The sequence below is a fragment of the Nannobrachium achirus genome, assembly GCF_963921795.1.
Source record: "Nannobrachium achirus genome assembly, chromosome: 16".
Classification (NCBI taxonomy): domain Eukaryota; kingdom Metazoa; phylum Chordata; class Actinopteri; order Myctophiformes; family Myctophidae; genus Nannobrachium; species Nannobrachium achirus.
In genome coordinates, this window is record NC_137823.1 from 21,700,297 (window position 1) to 21,720,107 (window position 19,811).

Consider the following 19,811-nt stretch of genomic DNA (forward strand, 5'->3'; position numbering starts at 1 on the left):
AATGACGAGAGTGCTTACATAACCCTCCCTGCCTCCCTGCCAAAGATAAACGAGAGTCCACTATTGGTCACTAGTGGGTGCTGTTCAACAAGCCATGCAGTCAGACTTGGTCTCTGGAAAAAACGCCCAGTGTGTGTGTGTGTGTGGGGGGGGGGGGGGGTGGGGGGGACACATCTGTAAGGCACATCTGTAAGTGTAACCGTGCCTGAATTCATGTACGTGCCACAAAGTTAAGTTTAAACTTAAGTCATATCATTGTGTGTTTTTCATATCCACCCACAGATAAGAAGACATCAGACAGAAGGAGAAACTTGAAATCAAAGAAGAAAGTCACGGACATGTCAAAGACGGCAGCCCCTGATGCAAGTAGCAAGGCGTCCATGTCCTCCTCTTCCACCTGGGGAGGATTTTACTCAGAAAGGCTGAGACGCAAAGAGCAGCAGGACAAGATCGCTTCCGCGTCGTCCACCCTCGGCACCTCCAGCCGCAAGAGGTACCGCCGGCCCAAGAAAGCCTCCTCAGACGACGGTCAGCCCCCTGGAGAGTCCGCCAGAAAGGCCGACAGTCCCTCGGCCGCCGCGAGTGATCCCTTTGCCAACGGCAGCAACACGGTGGCAAGGCCGGCCACCTTAGCAGCACTGGCTGCAAGCGGGTGGCGGGGGATGAAGGTGGGCCCTGTCAGGAGGAGGGTGAGGGTGAGGGACCACACGGTGCTGCACCCGTCCCTGCTGTCCCTGTGCCACGTCACCATCCAGGAAATCATGGAGCGCAGCATGGCGCTGGCCAGAGAGGCAGGCTGGAAGAGGAAGAAGTTTTACCACACTCCATCGTTCAAACACAGCCGGTAAACAGAACACAGTCTCTGTCTGTCTGTCTGTCTGTCTGTCTCTCTGTCTCTCTCTCTCTCTGTCTCTCTCTCTCTCTCTCTCTCTCTCTCTCTCTCTGCTTTGTCACGTTTTGGATAGTCTTGCTTTTGGTTACAAAGTCTTTTTAAAGTAATTTCCTTTATAACGGTATCAATTTCTGTTCTTTTTCTTTGAATTACACCTCAAACTTGATCACAGAGACCCTGGCCTTTTTTGAGCTGTTGAACAACCTTGAAATTAATGGACAGGGATTTAACATTGTTCCTCGTCTAATTCAAATAGTATTATGAAATTAACTCGTCAAAAGCACTGCACACTTCACACCGGGTGTGATTTTTTTCTGTAGTGTAAACCCTTGCGAAAAACGCGGGCAAAATCTTTGATTATGCGGGATATAATCCTTGATTTTGGGACGAAATATGCAGTTTTTTTATGTGATGTTATGTGGTGAAGTTGTGGGAAATTGTGAAAAGTTCTACTGAGGCTGGAGAAAAGGTCCATATGTAGGTAATAGTGAAGTCCAGCAAATTAACAAAATAGGTTTGATTTATGATTTTTGGTGTTCATCCTTTTTTCCACATTATCTAAGGCCATGGCTACACAGAGCTGGATATTTCTGAAGCTAGACAGTTTTTTATGCGTTTGGGGCTTGCAGCCACACGAAGCTGGATATTTTGGCTGCGAAGCTGGATATTTTTTAAACCGGATAAATAAGTGAAGACATTGAAAAATATCCGATTCACTGGATGTGAATTCATGTGGATATCTGAAAAAACGGGATATATGAAAAATCTGGCTCAGTGTAGCCTATGCCTAAGAGTTTATGTTTGAGAACCTTCTCATTGCAACAGATATCCATTTTAGAATCATTAAACAGCTTAAATTAGTTTGAGCTGTGTTTTTGTGTTTCCTTACACCCTTCTGGGGGGTGGAGACACACATTAACATGTCAAAGCCAACATTTACATCTGCAGTTTCTGTTGGCTAATGTGTGGTTGTTGTTCTCAGGTTTCAGCAACAGATAACCACCAATAGGTTAGGGTGGGTGAGGGGTGGAGTTAACACTCCATTGTTCACACCCCTTACCTGACTGCCAGTAGTGTTAACTACACTCAAATAAGCATATCTTCTTCAAATATATTCAGATTTCAATGAATGACACGTCATTTGAAAGCTTATATTCTGTACTTTCATTATCTGCAAAAAGCTGAAAAAAGACCAATGCTGACTAAGGACCTTTTCTCCAGCCTCGGTCACATATGCTAAATATCCTGTGTCTGTTGCTGTGTCTGTTGCCACCAGACTGCTGTGGCTCATACCCTCCCTGCTGAGGCTAGCAGCTAGCTAGGCCTGTCACAATTATACACAGTCGCCTAATCGCAATTGTTAATTGCAATCAGTAAAATGACACAACCATGACGGCTCTAGCTGAGGCCAAGTCACTAACCCCCCACCTGTCTCTCCTCTCCCAGGTTCAGGTCCGGCCAGGCCAAGAGCAGCAACGACGCAGGTAAGGCTGTGAATATATGGAATTGTTCTTGGACGTGTCACAACTCACGGTCAGAATGTGCCTAAAATAACATTTTGTTTGGAAACTTTGGTCAACCACTGTTAACCGGGAGGTTTACAAAGAAAGTAGCTCACACTCACCTTTGGTCGCTCCAATATTTATTGACAACAAGCAGCCAATTAGATAACATTTTCGAAACGTGGTCGAAAGGGTTAATGTATCTGGCTGCTTGTTGTCAATAAATATTGGAGCGACCAAAAGTGAGTGTGAGCTACTTTCTTTGTTCCTAGTATTACCGCTTTGGCAGCTATAGGTCATCAGCGTACAACGGAGGATGTGCGTTATTTTTTTTTGAAGGTTTACCACATAAGACATGCTGCTATGAGGCTGTGAATTGGGGTGCTGTGAATTAAGCTGCCATGCACTGTTTGGACAGGTTGAAAAAGGGTCAGACTTGACCAGTAATACCGACTTTGGCCACTTGGGGTCGCACTTTTCTTTTAATAAAAGCAATTATTTTCACACTTATTACGTTTTTCTATAAGTGTGGGGGTCCTAGAGAAACTCGGAGTAGACTTGGAAAGGAACCAGCAGGTGGTTTAGGGCATCTAGTACGGATGCCTCCTGAGCATCTCCAAGGGGAGGTCCTCGCTGCACATCCCACTGGGAGGAGACCCCGTGGCAGACCAAGGACCAGAAGATGGATGATTACATCTCCACACTGGCCTGGGAACGCCTCGGGATCCCAGGAGACCCCGGGGCAGACCAAGGACCAGATGGGAGAGTACATCTCCACACTGGCCTGGGAACGCCTCGGTATCCCCCAGCAAGAAATGGCTAATGTTGCTCAGGAAAGGGAAGTCTGGAGCTCTCTGTTGAAACGTAGTAGTAGATAAGTAGTAGATGGATAGATGGAGGGATGGATGGATGGACAGTGGCTACTGTCAGCAGTCTGTTATTTACTTTGTTGACAGAGACGACGTATGCACACATCTCTATGGGGGAAATGTATGGGTTTTCTATCTGAGGCACCACTGCTATGTCTTATTGGAATTTGGAGAGAGGGGGCCGTTGCGGAGCAGAGGATTTGAAATCGGTCTGAATTGCTGTTATAATGAATTTAATAAATTGCTGTGGGTATTTTAGCCCGTCAGGAATCAGGATGTCCGAAAGGGATTTCGTTTTCCGCTCTTTGTCAGGAGGAGGGTGAAAACATTACACAAACTTGTAATACCTGATTGTTGTAATTTAACACAAACTTGTAATACCTGATTGTTGTAATTTAATGCATGAACCCTTTCCGACGCTTGTTCAGTGAGACCTTACATTCCATGAGATATATATTTGATTGATTTAGCACTTGTAGCAGCATTATACCAGCATCTTCTGGATTGTGGGATATGTGATGCTTTCCCTCCCAGCCATGGGGAAAAAAATGGCTCATTGGCTTTCCTTCATGTCCCATCACAGCCAATCATTGAAAAGTCACAAAACGCGCACATTTTGAACCATGGATGTAGGACTGGGCTGGTATCCCAGTCAAAAAAAAGGTATAGCCCGAAGATTTCCGATCTAATGCCACATTTGAACTAGACTGCACTCTGTCAAGGTGCCAACTTCCACTGTGTACACTCGTGGTGCGCAAGTACTTCGAACAGCGCTGGGTATGTGACAGCACTTGTTGGTTGGTGGTGACCTCTCGTGACCTCAGGTCGCACTTGTTGCTGGTGAAGTCATGGATAATGCTCCCTCATTGGCTAAAGGCCATGACTTTGTACTTGGGGACTGCCCCATAGGTCGAACTCCCGTTGGGTCGAACAGCGTCGGCAGGTTAGATAATCGCCCGCGTCATGGTTACTGAGGTTAGGATTAGGGTTAGAGTTAGGCATAGTTTTACTGAGGTTAGGATTAGGGTTTGGGTTAGAGTTTGGTGGTCGATCCAAAGGGTGTTCGACCTAATGGCATGTTACCTTTGTACTTGTGGTCCGGAAACAGACTGCACCGAAAGCAGTACTTGTACGCTCTGCTGGCGCAAGTAAATTCTCTGTGTGTGTGTGTGTGTGTGTGTGTGTGTGTGTGTGTGTGTGTGTGTGTGTGTGTGTGTGTGTGTGTGTGTGTGTGTGTGTGTGTGTGTGTGTGTGTGTGTGGGTACGCGCGCGCGGGTGTGTGCATGGATGTGTATGTGCAACATTTGGGGTCACAGGTTATGTATAGCCAATCCCAAACCCCACCCCCAAGGTCCTAGTATTGTTATTTATACGTTGTATGATGTTTTATTCCCTCCACTATGTAGAAGTGCAACAACATCTCCTCCAAATGTTTGAAGAGGACAGCAATGAAGAGGAATTCCTTGGATTCTCTGACTCAGGTATGGAAGAGTGTTGCAATGTTCTTAGTGAAACTGACCTGAGTTAGCTTTTTACTTGGTCTTCTATTAGTCGCAACATTTTTTTTTCTACTGGGAAAGAATGCTTAATGAGTTTGGACTGCGTGTGTGTGTGTGTGTGTGTGTGTGTGTGTGTGTGTGTGTGTGTGTGTGTGTGTGTGTGTGTGTGTGTGTGTGTGTGTGTGTGTGTGTGTGTGTGTGTGTGTGTGTGTGTGTGTGTGTGTGTGTGTGTGTGGGGCAGAGAGGGAAAGAGATAGAAGGGGAGATGGCGACGGAACGCTGCATGTTGTTTATTAGACAGATATCTTGTGTTGTTTAACTAAGACTGTTGCGTCCTCAGACTCCTCACTCAAACGTGCACTTGTACGTTTGAGCCACTATAAAGCAAACTCCACATGCCCAAAGGTTTTATTTCCCTCCACTGTGTGTCAACCCCTTACGCCTGTATTTGATTGACTTGTGTTTTTCTTTACCACCCACAGATGAAGAAACAGCCTTACAGAAAGATGTAGAGGACAGTCAGCCGTCAGACTGGCAGATGCCATTGGAATCTGCCGCAGAGGTCATGTCCCCGCAGTTGTCCTCCGATCTTACTATGGACTCTGGCATCCTAGCTGAACACTCTAACGTCGAGCCTGGAGGTAGCAAGGACTCTCAGTCCTCTTCCACCCAGGGTGGATTGTACTCGGCGGAAGGCCTGACAAGCGGCAAGCAGCGGCTTCCAGCAGAATCTCCGGCTGAGGTGATGACTCCGCATCCGTCGCCTGCTCTCATTGTAGACTTCAGCCTCCTGGAGAAATACTCTAAAACCAAGCCTGGAGGTAGCAAGGACTCCCAGCCCTCTTCCGAACAGGGTGAACTCTACTCAGAAGGGCTGACAAGCACTGAAATGAAGCTTCCTGTAGAATCTCCCGCTGAGGTGATGACCCCGCAGGTGCCCCCTGCTCTCATGATAGACTTCAGCATCCTGGGTAAAGACTCTAATGCCGATCCTAGAGGTAACCAGAACTCGCAGTCCTCTGCCACCAAGGGCGAACTCCTCTACTCATTAGGGCTGATGAGTTTAGATCGGAAGCTTCCGGCAAAATCTCCCAATGAGGTGAGGAACCAGCAGCCATCCTCCGTTCTGGGTATAGACTCTGGCATCCTCTGTAAAGACTCTTCTGCCGAACCTGGAGGTAGCAAGGACTCCCGGTTTTCCTCACCCTTCACCCAGGGTGACTTCTACTTTGAAAGGCTGAGAAGCGCGGAGCAGCAGCCTCCTGCGGAATCTCCCGCTGAGCCTCCCGTGGACGTCCCTTCCGCACCGTTTACCCGCAGGCCCTCCAACGACAAGGAGTACCACGGGCCCCGGAAAGCCTCCCACGGTGAACTGTCCTCGGAAGGCCAGGAGGACTCTCAGTCCTCTTCCACCCAGGGTGGACTGTACTCGGAAGGCCTGACAAGCGCCAAGCAGCGGCTTCCAGAAGAATCTCCGGCTGAGGTGATGACCCCTGGCACAGCAGGTGGCAGCAGGCAACCCTCTGTGGCAAAAAGGGCGAGGGGGAGGCCGTGGAAATCGGCAAAGGCAAAAGCAGCAGCAGCAGCAGCAGCAGCAGCACTCATCGGGCAACCCCCTGTCGCAAAAAGGGGGAGGGGGAGGCCGAGGATAACTGCAGAGGCAAAAGCAGCAGCACCCGTTGTCAAGACGAGGGAGAGCCCACAGGACTGCACATTGCTGGCGCCATACCAAATGAACGTATCTCACGTCACCATCTCGGACTTCATGGAGTGCAGGATGGAAGACCTGACCAGAGAGACGATCATGAAGAAGTTGGGCAACCTGGCCAGACGGGCGAGCGAGAAGAAGACGTTGTATGCTCCACTGGTCAAACGCACCCGGTAAGCAGCACACATGCCTCTTTCTGATCTGTCATGTCATCTGTAATATGGTGGTATAGTCGTGGTACCTTGAAATTGCTGGGTCGGTGGTACCACCTCATTTTGTGGTAACACCTTTTTCTATGCACCCACCACGAGGTGGCAGCAGAGAGCAACTAATGCCCAGACACAGGTATATGAGACAGGGCTGCTTAACTGGGTAGAACTTAAGTTTCAACAATGACATTAAGTAATTTGACCAGAAACAAGCTTTCAGTCAACAGATAGAAGCTGCAATGACTTGTTGGCAATTGAAAAAAAAAAGAAAACGTTGTATTGTAAAGTTAGGGGCTGCCTTTTTTTAATCACTGGTGGAATCTAGGGTAATGCCTCATTCACACTGCAGATATATAGTTGAACGTTTTGCTTGCTTGGTCAATGTTATCTCAATGGAAACCAGCTTTAAAGCTTCCAAACCTTCGTTCTTTGTGTGTCCTGTATCTTTAAAGCTGGTTTCCATTGAGATAACATTGACCAAGCAAGCAAAACGTTCAACTATATATCTGCAGTGTGAATGCAGCATAAGGGTTAATTTAAACATAGACAACAATACGTAGTTCTTAGGATGAATTTAAAAGCAATTGTTACTTTATACACAACTGTGTACAACATTATACAAGTGAAAAAGACCAATACAATAAAGTCTTCCAGTCAACAATGAGAAGTTAGTAATCACTGTTTGGCAATTTTGTATATCTCTAAGATGATTGCAGAAGAGACACGGTTTAAATAAAAATAAGTCATTAGGATTATTTCAAAGAGATTGTTTCTTCATAAACAACTATGTTTATCTCATGAAACAATATTAGACAAACCATACACAAAACATATTGGAAATAGTCTTGTAAAGTTCTTGAGAGTTGGCACAACAAGCTGGAATCAAACCCTGAGCTCCCACATGAAAACCCACGTACTCTCCTCTAGACTCCTCTAGTGGGAAGGAAAGTATTACTGGAGCAGGATTCACCTCAAATGATGTATTTATGGCTTAAACCAGAATACCAGATTTATACTTTGAAAATATATATCTACAGGCTCACAACCAACAACATTATACACAACTGTGTTTATCATATTTAACAACATTAGACAAATGAAAACGTCAGTAACCAACATTTGTTTTCTAATGTATTCTAATTTCCTCTGGACCCAGGACAGGAAAAAATATCAATACAATACAATATTCAGTCAACAATTATAAAATCACAGTAAAAATAAAAACGTTGGACCCCAAATGGACCCTTAAGGGTTTCATTTGTACCCCCTTGTTTTCAAGCAATTTCAATCAGCACACTTGAGCCTTCTTAGGAGCACACCAAAGGTCCCCAGGCACAGTGGTTCAGAAACACTGGTGTAGGGTATTGCCAGTAAGAGTTAACCAGAAGTTCAGGGTCCGATCCCACTAAAGTTCTCTACATTGCTACAGTTTCCAATGTTTTATGTAAACCGTGTTTGGTTTGGTTCTGTTCAGTCCTGTCATTGATTATAAGTTCCCATTTTAGTCAACAAACTGTGTTTAATTTATGGATTGCGACATCGACTGAGGTGCTGCTCTCACAGACACACAACAGTAGTTGTGTAGACCTGTAGCTACAGCTGCATAGCTGAGATGAAGGAAAAACAAACAGTGGCCAAACCTGTTTGGCTCTTAGCTTTAGCCTGCATTCGACCCCTGTTCTCTCAGCAGAACAGGAGGCAAAGTAGCTGTAACTGTCTTGCATGGGGCGTTGGGAGTGGGGGGACTTGGGGCAGTTATTCATTTCATTGATAAGATTACAGATCTGCAGGAATCACTGCTTTATTTTCATTTTCAAAAATATATTTATTTGCATATAAGGCCTGTATGCGTTTCCAAAAAATGTCCACCATAACATTTGTGGCATACAAAGGTTTGAGAACCCCTGGTCTACACAACACCAGCCAGTCACCCAACTCCTTTGGGAAACTATGTGGGAGCCAATCGAAGTTGGGGTCTCATTGACTTTACTATACAGTAAAATAATGAATAAAAAAAGAAAATGCTTTATTTAAGTAGCATGCGAGAGGTCAAACTAGGGTTTTTTCGTGATTCGGAATCCAATGCAAGCATTTGTTTTGCACGGGAAAAAAAATCCTTGGGCTAAAAACGGATCCCACAAAACTATAGTTTAGTAATATGAGTCATCACTTTTCATCACTTTTGTTGTGGGTCAGTTTTTCAGAAAGGAATGTTTTTTTGTGCAAAACAAATGCTTGCATTGGATTCAGAATCACGAAAAACACGAGTCAAACATCCACTCAAAGTTTTCAAAGTCTAAATCTGTAAATGCATCATTTGAGGTGACTCCTGCTAATTTTTCTCCCCCTCTTTTCCTCTGTTCCACCTCCCCCTGGCCCTTTCATTGCTACCGTAGGGAGCAAGTTCACTATGAGAACCGTCACAGCATGTCCGTGTCTGGACGTGTACACGTTTTTACGGTCTATGGGTTTGTCGCTCTGACATCATGCTCTGATGGCACTATGATGTCAGGGGAACCACTCTGGACGGGTAACGCCTGACACTGTGGTTCCCCTGACACATCACTGTGACATCACAGGTGACATCACAGTGATGTCAGATTTCAGTGCAGGGATCTCCATATATGGGCATAAAAGGGATTATGTTAGGAATCTCCATTTATGGGCATAAAAGGGATTGTATCCCAGATGATGGGTTTTCATGTGGGAGATCAACTATTACCAATATTTTTTTGTGTTTGGTTTGTCTGATATTATTTAATGTGAAACAATCTCTTTTGAAATAATCCTAATGACGTATTTTTATTTAAACCTTGTCTCTTTTGCAATCATCCCAGAAATATACAAAATTGCCAAAAAGTGATTACTAACTTCTAATTGTTGACAAAAAATAAATAACAATCACAATCATCATGAATCCATTCACCCTTCCCCTGTTGACAACCCTTATACTGTAGGCTTCATGGACTTCGCCTGAATTATTGTCTTAAGAATGCGACAAATACATTTCTTTTTTATTGAACTCAAGTCTCCATGGTGTGAGTAATCAATAGAAAAAAAGTCATTTTGGCAGTGAACTACTCCTTTAACCCCCCGGCTCCACTGGGCGCGTAGAGCGTCGCGTCAACCCTGGGAACGCTCCCGTTTGAATTAATGAAGGGTGCTCCACTGTCGACATCGGACGCTCCAATTCGCCCCGGTTTTTTGACGCCGGCCGACGCCGGCACGACGCCGTCTTTTTGGTGGAGCCCTAGCCTAAGTGGTAGGGATGTCCGAAATGATCGATATGAATCGGATCGATATGAATCGGTTATCGGTTAACCAGGAACGGAAAAGAAAAGCTCCATAACAATTCACTGAGTCTCAAGGCGTGTTCGTCCCGCACATGAAGCCTTCATTCACGGCATGAACAGAGGACAGCAGTCACTGTCCATAAAGCCAGGAGCAAAGTCAAGACCCGCCCCTCGCGACTGTAGAAAGTGTGCGACTCGTGCAAGCTCTGTTTCACCATGAATACAGCTAAATCAGTCAGGTCAATTACAAAAAATAACACAACGTGGGATTGTATACATATCGACAGCCAATTCTCCATTGACTTCCATTGGGTCACGTGACCAACATTCCCTCGCTGACACGCTGTTTCGACTTGTCACTTTCCGAGGAGGTTGGGCGGTGCTTTGGGAGTTGGGACCACCTTCTTCCTACAGCTCCCAATATTAACTCTTTCAGGGTATAGTTGCATTGGCAAATATTTTCACAATTATGTCACATTTCTTTTGACACAAAGTAGAGCCCTGTTCTGTTACTTTTCCTTTAATATTCAAGATCAGGTAATCTGGACTTGGTCTTAGGTAATTTCAAAATCTATTTCTTTGAGTTACAGCTTGGCCGTCCAGGACAAGGAGGGCTTGGAGGGCGGAGTGGCCGAGGGCGGCGGCAGCAGCAGCAGCAAAACAGAATACTTTGGCTTTGACGACCTGGGCAAGAGTGACAGTGACGAGGAGAGAACCCAGGAAAAGGTGTCAAGGGAGGCAGCCGCGGCGATTGCTACTCTGAACACAGGTAGGCCTGAGACCACATGGACATAAAGCTACCTAACATTTGTTGTAGAATGTATTGTAACTCATTCAGTGCCATTGACAAGATATGACAAGAGTATTTTATAAGCCCTCAAGGCCATTGACAGAATATGACAGATTATTGTTTTATCGCAGTTTAATCAAGTTTTCGCTCTTGTCCCGCCTCTGGTTTAATGGCTTGTCATGCCATCTTACAGTTTAGACTGTGTGTGTGTGTGTGTGTGTGTGTGTGTGTGTGTGTGTGTGTGTGTGTGTGTGTGTGTGTGTGTGTGTGTGTGTGTGTGTGTGTGTGTGTGTGTGTGTGTGTGTGTGTGTGTGTGTGTGTGGGGGGGTGTGTGTGTGGGGGTGTGTGAGTGAATGAGTTCTGTAGCAGGGCTTTCAATATAGTCCATGGGGTTACTTAGCATTTTTGAGAAGCTCTATATCTGTAGATAATATTTTGGTATGATAGCCCTTCCTGAGTCACAGCTAAATTGGTGTTATCAGCCACTAACGTTAGGGTCCCATTAAGTTAACTTTACTATACAGGAAAAGAAATGGCAAAGAATTGCTTTAAGCAGCATATAAGGGGTCATTTCTTCTCCAAAGTACTCCCAACACCATTTTCCTCTTTTTTTTGCAAGTAGAAATTAATTCGGGTCTTACAGGGTTAAAGCAGATATTTTTTTTTGCATTTGTTCCCCTGTATACAGGCATGCAAACGTGTAGCTTTTCGGCGAAAATCGCCGCTTTGAATCCAAATTGGTCATTTGTGTGAATCGTGCAGATTCGTTAAAAAAATGTTTAGGGGGGTGGGGGGGTGTCGGTGTCGTCAGAGCAGCAGTGAGAAGAGGAGCGTTTATTTCTTATTCTCGGCGCCGTCCATTTTGTCAGGACAATGGTGTTGAAGGTGGAAGGGGAAGTGGGTTGTTTTGTTTTTTAACAAATCAAGCGCTCCCTGAGTCCCTTCTCTTTGTGACGTCGTCGTCAGCTGGCAGCGTCGTCAGCTGGCAGCTGTCAACAACACTGACTGCACTCATTGCACTGACTGCGAGCCCTGACAGAGGCAGAGCTGAGCGCTCAAAGCTTGCAAAGACAGTTGCCGTAGTTGTGGTGTGACTGTGGACTGTTGGCTGTTTGATTCGCTTGCATCGCGGTCGTGCGCTATTCTGCATCGATGCGTGATGTGATATTATCGGTTATAGCCTTGTTGATTTTACGATGATTCGCTAGCTTAGCCACATGCTAACGCTAGAGTTGCCGTGACTTCTTCCTACAGAAGGAGGAGGCTGAGACAAGTCACAAAAAGACTGGTCTCTCAACTTAAGAACGGACTAACTGAGCTCGAGTTACAAGTGAAAAGGATCGACCTTTTATTTGACGATGATGGCTAGCTAGATTGCAAAAAGTCAGCCAGGAGAATCCACTAAATGAATCATTTGTGACTGTGATTTACAACTGTTTCCCAAACACTGGGTCGGGACCCATGTGTGGGTCGTGGACACATTTTTATGGGTCCCTTCATTTTTGGTTTCCTACATTTCGTTTTTAATTATTTCAAAACATTTTCAAAAAACATTCCCTCCCCAAAAAAGCTAAACATTTCATGATTTAAAAAAAAAAAAAAAGTAAATTACTTTTTTAATTTCATGAATAAATAATACAAAATTATATAAGAAATGAGCTTAGAAAACAAATAGGCCTATTTAAGAAGTAGTTAAAATAGCCGATCTACAAGCTCACAGTGCACATTGTCACTGTCTATGCCTGTTTATTAAAGACAAGTCCCTAAATATTAAGATATTCCTATAACTACCGGTATATCTGTAGGCTATATTATTGTAGATTTAATTTTCTTTATTATATCTAGAACAATTGGTCGTAGGTAACAAGTCCAATTTTGCTGCATACCGGTATGTATGATATGTATGAGTAAGTCACTGTTTAACCGAGTTAGAAACGTGCAAATTCAGTAAAAAAGGTCCAAAATTACGCGCCGCGCTGTGCGCGGCGCACATTTTATCCCCATAAAAATGTGTCACCTTTTTCCACCTTGGGGCTGTTTGCATGTCTGTGTATAGTAAAGTTAATGGGACACTGATAGCAGCTGAGAATACCAATTTAGCTGTGACTCAGGATCATACCAAAATATGATCTACAGATATAGAGCTTCTCAAAAATGCTACGTAACCTTTGCCACCTTTCCGATAGCGACATCTCGTATGGCCCATGGACTAATAAGGGTCAGGGCCAAGAGAATGAACGAGTTGGCATCTACTTGCCTCAACCTGTGTTTGCTCCTGGCCAACTCTCCAGGGGAAAGAGAGACAGCGCCGTAAAGGTTTTCATTGGGGATAATTACTTAGCTATAAACAATGTTGTCAGTAATGCGTAATGACGCATTACTGACAACATTGTTTATAGCGAAGACCTTTAATTAGCAAAAGACAATCATTCAAATAGCTTTCTTCTTATATAACAATGTTACTCTACTCTAGAGACACTTCGCAGATTATCATTATTTTTTGTTGCTGTAGCCCAATATTTTGCTTACCTCACACACTTTACATTTTCTCCTACTATCTGGATGCATACTGACAAATTACCTTCATTCTTCAACAGATTTTTGCCATTTCCCCCCTGAAACAACCAGGGGGCCAGTTGTCCGGATTTAAAATGAAGCAAACACGGAACTAAAAGTTCCTATGATTGGCCGCTAGTTGCGCTGTGCTGGTACCAAAAGCAACATGTTCCATAGGATTTCATTCATTTCATTTGATTTCCTTACCTTAATCAACATTGTCATAAATCATTTATGGTTCCTGTCACTAGTTTAGAGCCTCGTTTCAATCACCATGATATGCGTTTTGTGAAAAATATCATCCAATTTATGTTATAATTGATGTTAAAGAAGGGTATGGAGGGGCTTGTGATGATTCTTCTTTGTGTGCTTTATTCTCGGCAAGCTCAAGACAATGTCCCATGTATCTCTGTGGTTGCACCTGACCGTTGGCAGCCAATAGCATTCCTTGGGTAGTAATGGGTACCATGATGGCGACACCCATACAAGGGCAAAGAAAAGTCATTTTTGCATCATAGAAACCAATGGGTTCCCACCGTCCATATTGTTTACAGTCTATGGAAACAACACACAGATGCTCCTAATTACTGCTTCACTGTTAATGTTCATACTACATACTGACATACTGCCATTCTGAGTAATATTTCCTTTCTCATTTGTATATATATGTTAAAACAAATACTGTCCTATATTACAACATGACAATAAACCATGACATCTAACAACAAATGCCATCTCATTTCCATCAACAACTGCCCATATGCATGTATACTCAATTGTCCACATGCATCATTCATACTAATTGAATTGCTCAAACCAACACCATCCTCCTTACTCACTAAATGTACACAACCAAACTTCTAGTGTGTGTGTGTGTGTGTGTGTGTGTGTGTGTGTGTGTGTGTGTGTGTGTGTGTGTGTGTGTGTGTGTGTGTGTGTGTGTGTGTGTGTGTGTGTGTGTGTGTGGATACCACTGGTATACCAAACCAGTATATCACTGGTTTGGTTTACAATTAGTTTTTTGGAAAAACTGAACTGGTTGTTTTCCAGAAAGGGAGAAGGAGAAAACAAATATCAAACATTATAAAGCAAAAGTGGAACATAAAACATAATACATGTAAAGGATCAAGGTATCTACACTTAGCATAAGACCAGCAGATATGTACACAAGGTAAAGCATAAGTTGTGAAGGTGGCAACATAGTGGCACATGTGCTTGATTCGGTGAAACAAAAATGCATAGGGCTGAAACTTTACTGGTAAAAACTAATACATATTATGCCCATATATTCAGAGTGTATTTGGGTCCTTAAATTCAAATAGATTCATGTAAAAAGCCTTAGATTGCATTACATTCACTTTTGTACTATCTAAAAAAAACATCATCTGCATACATGACTATTATATAAGTACTATGCAATTGTGTTTTGCCAGGTGTTGGAAAAGGAAACCAAAACCAAGTCCCCTCCCTCATGCATGATGATACCTTTTAGTTCATGGGTAATTGCAAGTTTAAGGCACTGTTTCCCAAACATTGTATTGCGACCCAACACATTTCCTGCTAGGGGTTTATGAATTATGGTTAATAAGTTCTGCCAAAGATGGAGATCTCCCTCTTAGCGTTTTATTTAATCAGCGTATTAAGATCGATCTTACCTATCATTGTATCCAGCTAGCATTGCTAATAGTTGCTAGGAGACGAAATAACCTGGAAACAAAACATCCGTTCCCCATCCGGTTCCATGCAACCAACGAAGAAGAATCGGCCATATCTCCGCTCCTAGCTCTGGAGAGGGGAAAATGGCCCCGCCCGCATGAATTTTTGCACACGACACGCTGTGTACTTTTATCAAGGAAACGCAACCACTGCATGCTGACACACACAAAGGTTATAGAAATGACCGCAAGCAAACAGAGAAAACACACAGCACTGTGCACACGCACAATCGTCCTCCAAAAACAGGTAAAAACACCTAAGATACCTGGCACTGAACTACCAAAAAGAGATAAGAAGGAGATCTCCTTCTTTGGCATCAGATCTGTTCCCGCTTATGAGATGCATCATTATCAATCCTCATGAGTGGATTATTAAGGCTAATGTATCTGGGCGCCCGCTGGCCTACTGGTCCGGGCGCATACCACTTAGGCATTGTCACATAGGCATGGATGCCTGGTCGATTCCTGATCCAGACGACCTTTGCCACATGTCACTCCCACCATTTCCTGTCAGTCTACTGTCCTATCAATAAAGGCATGAAAGCCCCCCCCCCCCCCCCCCAAAAAAAGGCTAGGTATCTGCGTTTAAAAAATGTGGTTCAAACATTTAATGGTTCACATTTAATGGCTCATTTAATCTTTTTTTGCCTAGACTTCCTGAGGAAAGGGGTGGTTTCCACTGAACATCAGGGTAAGAGACCCATTCCGGTCCAGGAGGAACCAGAGCCTCCTCCACAGAGTAAAGAGGAGCAAAAGGAGCTAGTTAAAGGGCCAGAGGAGGCGGGTTGCTCAGCATTGACATTACCAGCATCGAAGAGCGAAGATTATAACGAACACAGTTGGACAGAGCCTCTATCCAGTCCCGCTAGTGAACACATGGAAACACAAGATGCTGGAGCGTCACAACCAACCGGTGAGTCACAGCCCCTCCTTTTACGCTGTTCCGAATCGGACAGTGACGACAGCGACGAGTGGGAGGAGACCAGAGCCAGTACCTCTACCGGACATGTGAAAACACGAGCCGACGCAGAGGTCGGCGGAGCGACTTCACGTCCTTCCGAATCCGACTCTGACCACAGTGCGAGTGAATGGGAGGAAACCAGTGAAGCACGGCCGGCTTTGAGATCACGCAGGAGCCAAAAATCGGATGTGAGCAACAACGGGTCTCAGGACACGAAAGCATCGAAAGAACCTCCATCCAAGACGAGGGTCAGCGGAAGGTCAAGTTGTACGGTTTGTGGTAAATGGTTTACTCGAAAGCATAATATGATCAAACACATGATCACGATTCACCCAGGCAGCAAACCATTTAGTTGTACAGTTTGTGGCAAAAGCTTTACTGAAGCTGCACATCTGAAAAATCATATGCTCAGTCACACAGCAGCTTTTGGTTGTACGGTTTGTGATAAAGTCTTTGGTGTAAAGAATGATCTGAACACACATATGAGGACTCATACGTCGACTCCCTTTAGTTGTACAGTTTGTAACAAAGGTTTTTTCCGTAAATGTCATCTGGCAGGACATATGACCACTCATACAGGATTAAAGAGAAAGAAACGGTACAATAGATAGTTGTACAGTTTGTTGCAAAGGCTTGGGTCAGAAGGTTCTGTAGAGACAGAGGCATCTATACACGGGAGAAACCCTATTTGTGGCAATGGTTTTGGTCAACAGGTTTTGGTTTTGGTCCCTAGTCAACATGAATATCTTTAGAAAGAAACATATACTGTAGGAGAGATAACCTATTGATTAAATGTTAACAAATGCTTTTTATTGTAGACACCACCTGGATTGGCACCTGATACTGTAGCTTATACAGAACAAAATATGGTCATTCTTATTTCAACATGACAATGACCAGTCATACACTTATTTATAAATCTAGTGCTTTTGGTGGCAGTACACCAAAGCAGGACAGTTGGAGATGGATCTAAGGGCAAGAGAGCTGGATAGTGACGAGGGCTTGGGCTGAAGGCTCTCGGGTAACAAAGGTTTTACATAATGAACAGAACGCAGTATTATCATTATAGGATGCCTTATTGATCATGCCACATGGGGTGGCTTGTCTTTGTTGCTATCACTCATTGATTCACTCGTATACCGAAATGTGTTTTAATCGAGAAAGAAAAATAAGCTTCTTAGGTCAAATGTTTGTGATTAAACATGCGATTAATTTTGATTAATTTCAAAGCCTCTAATTCTTCTTCTTTTTACTTTTTTTTTATCGAGTTCCAGCCGTATTAATAATAAATAATTTAGCTACCTCGTTATTGGGGTATTGTCCCGGCGCAATTCTTCTCTGCATTTACCCTTACTATTAGGAGCAGTAAGACTAGGGTGACCATATTTTCAGCCGCTCAAACCGGGACGCGAACCACTGTTGCCTAAAACCGGGACCCTCAAAGCAATGCGCACGTTACCGCGCACGCCCATTCTCTAACGTTTGTGCACGCGCACATACACCGCAGGGTTGCATACAGGCAGTGAGTGACTGACAAGCAGTCTCAGTGTTGAATTCAGACATGCAATGAATTAGTTCATGTTTTCTGATTGTTTAGGTGAGCATGTTTACATGAAAAGAACATGATAGATGTCTATGCAACCACTGAAAACAGCTACTATTATTTTAATTCTGGCGAAAACCGGGACAATTTTGTAGTGAATGTTGAAAACCGGGACATATTAGTGTTTTAGAGATATTTGTCGGGACACCGGGACACGCAGCTTGAAAATGGGACGTCTGGTCACCCGAAGTAAGACGCCAAATCAATTAATCAAAACAGTACCTGGGGAGCAGGGACAATTCGACACACTGACTGGGCGAGCCACAAGCGAACCGTGGACCTTCTGATTCCTCTACCAATTCAGCCCCCCACCCTTTATTTAGAACACATTCACACGTGCTTTCAGTCTGATGCTGCGTGGTTTCCAAGGGACCTGTACCTAGACTTGCAGTGTATCAGAATTGTGTACAGATGTGCCTTTCCAAAACATCAGGCTTTCATCGACATTTCCTGATTTTTTTTTTCTGGATATACTTGTTTCCCCAAGGTTCTTTTCACTGTTAAAAGAACCTTATCTTAGCTTTGCTAAATCTTCTCTTTTGTTACTGAAAACAAGTGTCGCTTTTCGACAAAAAAGATCGGAATAGCATTTACATAACAAATGGCACATCTGTATCATGAACATGAGACCAGACAGAGCTGGTCCGTAGGGCCCTAGGTGAGATCTTGAAATTTGGGCCTTTTTATTGTCTTCGAACATTTTTCTTTTCTGTGCATTAATGTTATATTTTATTACATTGAAAGTTAAATTATAAAGTGTAAGTTTACCTCACTTGCATTAATGTGATGCAATATGTTATTTTATTACATTGAAAGTTCAATTCAAAATTGTAAGTTTACCATTTTTATTAGAAAATGTGTTTTGCAATGGATAACAAAATGTGTTAAACGCAAATGTCAGTTTAACATGTGTTATTTTTATTTCATTTTTACGCTTCATTTGAAGGTGTGGAAGAACATGTAACTGTTTTTATACACATACCTGGATATTATGTACATGTGGGAGAAAGTCATTTTTATTTTCTATGGTAGAGCAATGGCGTTTGCCTGTAAGCTGCAAAATTATTTATATTATGTTCATAGTATAGCTTATTGTTTATTTTTATACATTTTGTAGGCTACTCATTAATAAGCAATAGGTCTATTTTCTCTTTTTTTGGGGTTGTTAGTTTAAGTTCTGACAGTTGACTTAAATGTGTTTAAATGAACTGGATTTAAAAGGCTAAGCGATTGTCAAAGACAAAGCCATTGATTGTTTACATTTATTTTGTCATGTCATGGATTTCCTTCAGCAGAATAAAAATAAGAAAAACAATGCCCTGCTCTTTTGGATGGGGTCAGCCCTATGTTCCCTCGTAAGAAAATAAAATTGATGAGACAAATGCTTACACAATGTTGCGTGTAAATCCTTCTATAATTGAGATGTCAGAAATGTTCCTTTCTACACCTATTACTATTTCTTTTGGCAAAATAGGGGGGGGGGGAATTGTAAACATTTATTCCATATTAATTCATTCACTGCCAAGAATATTTAACCAAACCACTAACCAATGCTGGCTATCCTTACCTTTTCAAGTAGTCACAGAATATTTTTATATATGATTTCCCCAATCAATCATGTATACAAAAAGATAGTGAGACGGTTGGCCCTTGCCTTCCAAAATACCCTGTTTTGACAAACAAAATGACAAAAGTGTTGTCATGTTATAGACTAAATCCTTTCTTTACTAGGCTTAGTAAACTGGACCTGATTTGGCTCTGTATTTGGACCACTCACAACACGAGGCCACGTTTCACAAACTTTTTTTCTTCTGCCAGGGCCCACTTTTCATAGCCAAAAGATTCCGGGCACACCTAGATATATGGTGTGTACATTTGGCCAATGTTTGACCAGTTATTATAGTTATTATAGTTGTTTATAGTTAGTATAGTTGTTTGCTTTTGATGCAGTAATGGTATTTTTTTTTAGGTATTAAAAAGGTCTTCAAAAGTCCTTACATTTTGACTTCACTGTCATCTGGGGATCCCCAAAATCATCTGGGTCCCCCCAGTTCGGGGCAAGCTGGTAGACCTGTTACCAGGATCTCCATTCTGGCCTCTGAATGGAGGCTTGGTTTCGTATCCCACTTCTGACACCATGTTGACTTCTTTGCTTTGTAAAGAATCACTTCTGATTTAAATTCAAACAACCGTTTATTCACAATCAATGAGTCA

General features: G+C 43.2%; 1 protein-coding gene across 1 annotated transcript in view; it reads left to right on the forward strand.

Moving 5' to 3' along the window:
* LOC308300163 (uncharacterized protein) overlaps nucleotides 1-18,990 on the forward strand; it is a 40,046-nt gene extending 21,056 nt beyond the window's left edge. The window contains exons 4-9 of the mRNA XM_080743967.1: nucleotides 283-844; nucleotides 2,339-2,376; nucleotides 4,670-4,744; nucleotides 5,245-6,643; nucleotides 10,563-10,741; nucleotides 15,686-18,990. Of these exons, the coding sequence (XP_080600093.1) occupies nucleotides 283-844; nucleotides 2,339-2,376; nucleotides 4,670-4,744; nucleotides 5,245-6,643; nucleotides 10,563-10,741; nucleotides 15,686-16,605 (3,173 nt within the window). The 3' untranslated portion in view covers nucleotides 16,606-18,990. The remainder of the gene's footprint in view (nucleotides 1-282; nucleotides 845-2,338; nucleotides 2,377-4,669; nucleotides 4,745-5,244; nucleotides 6,644-10,562; nucleotides 10,742-15,685) is intronic.
* Nucleotides 18,991-19,811: the final 821 nt, after the last annotated feature.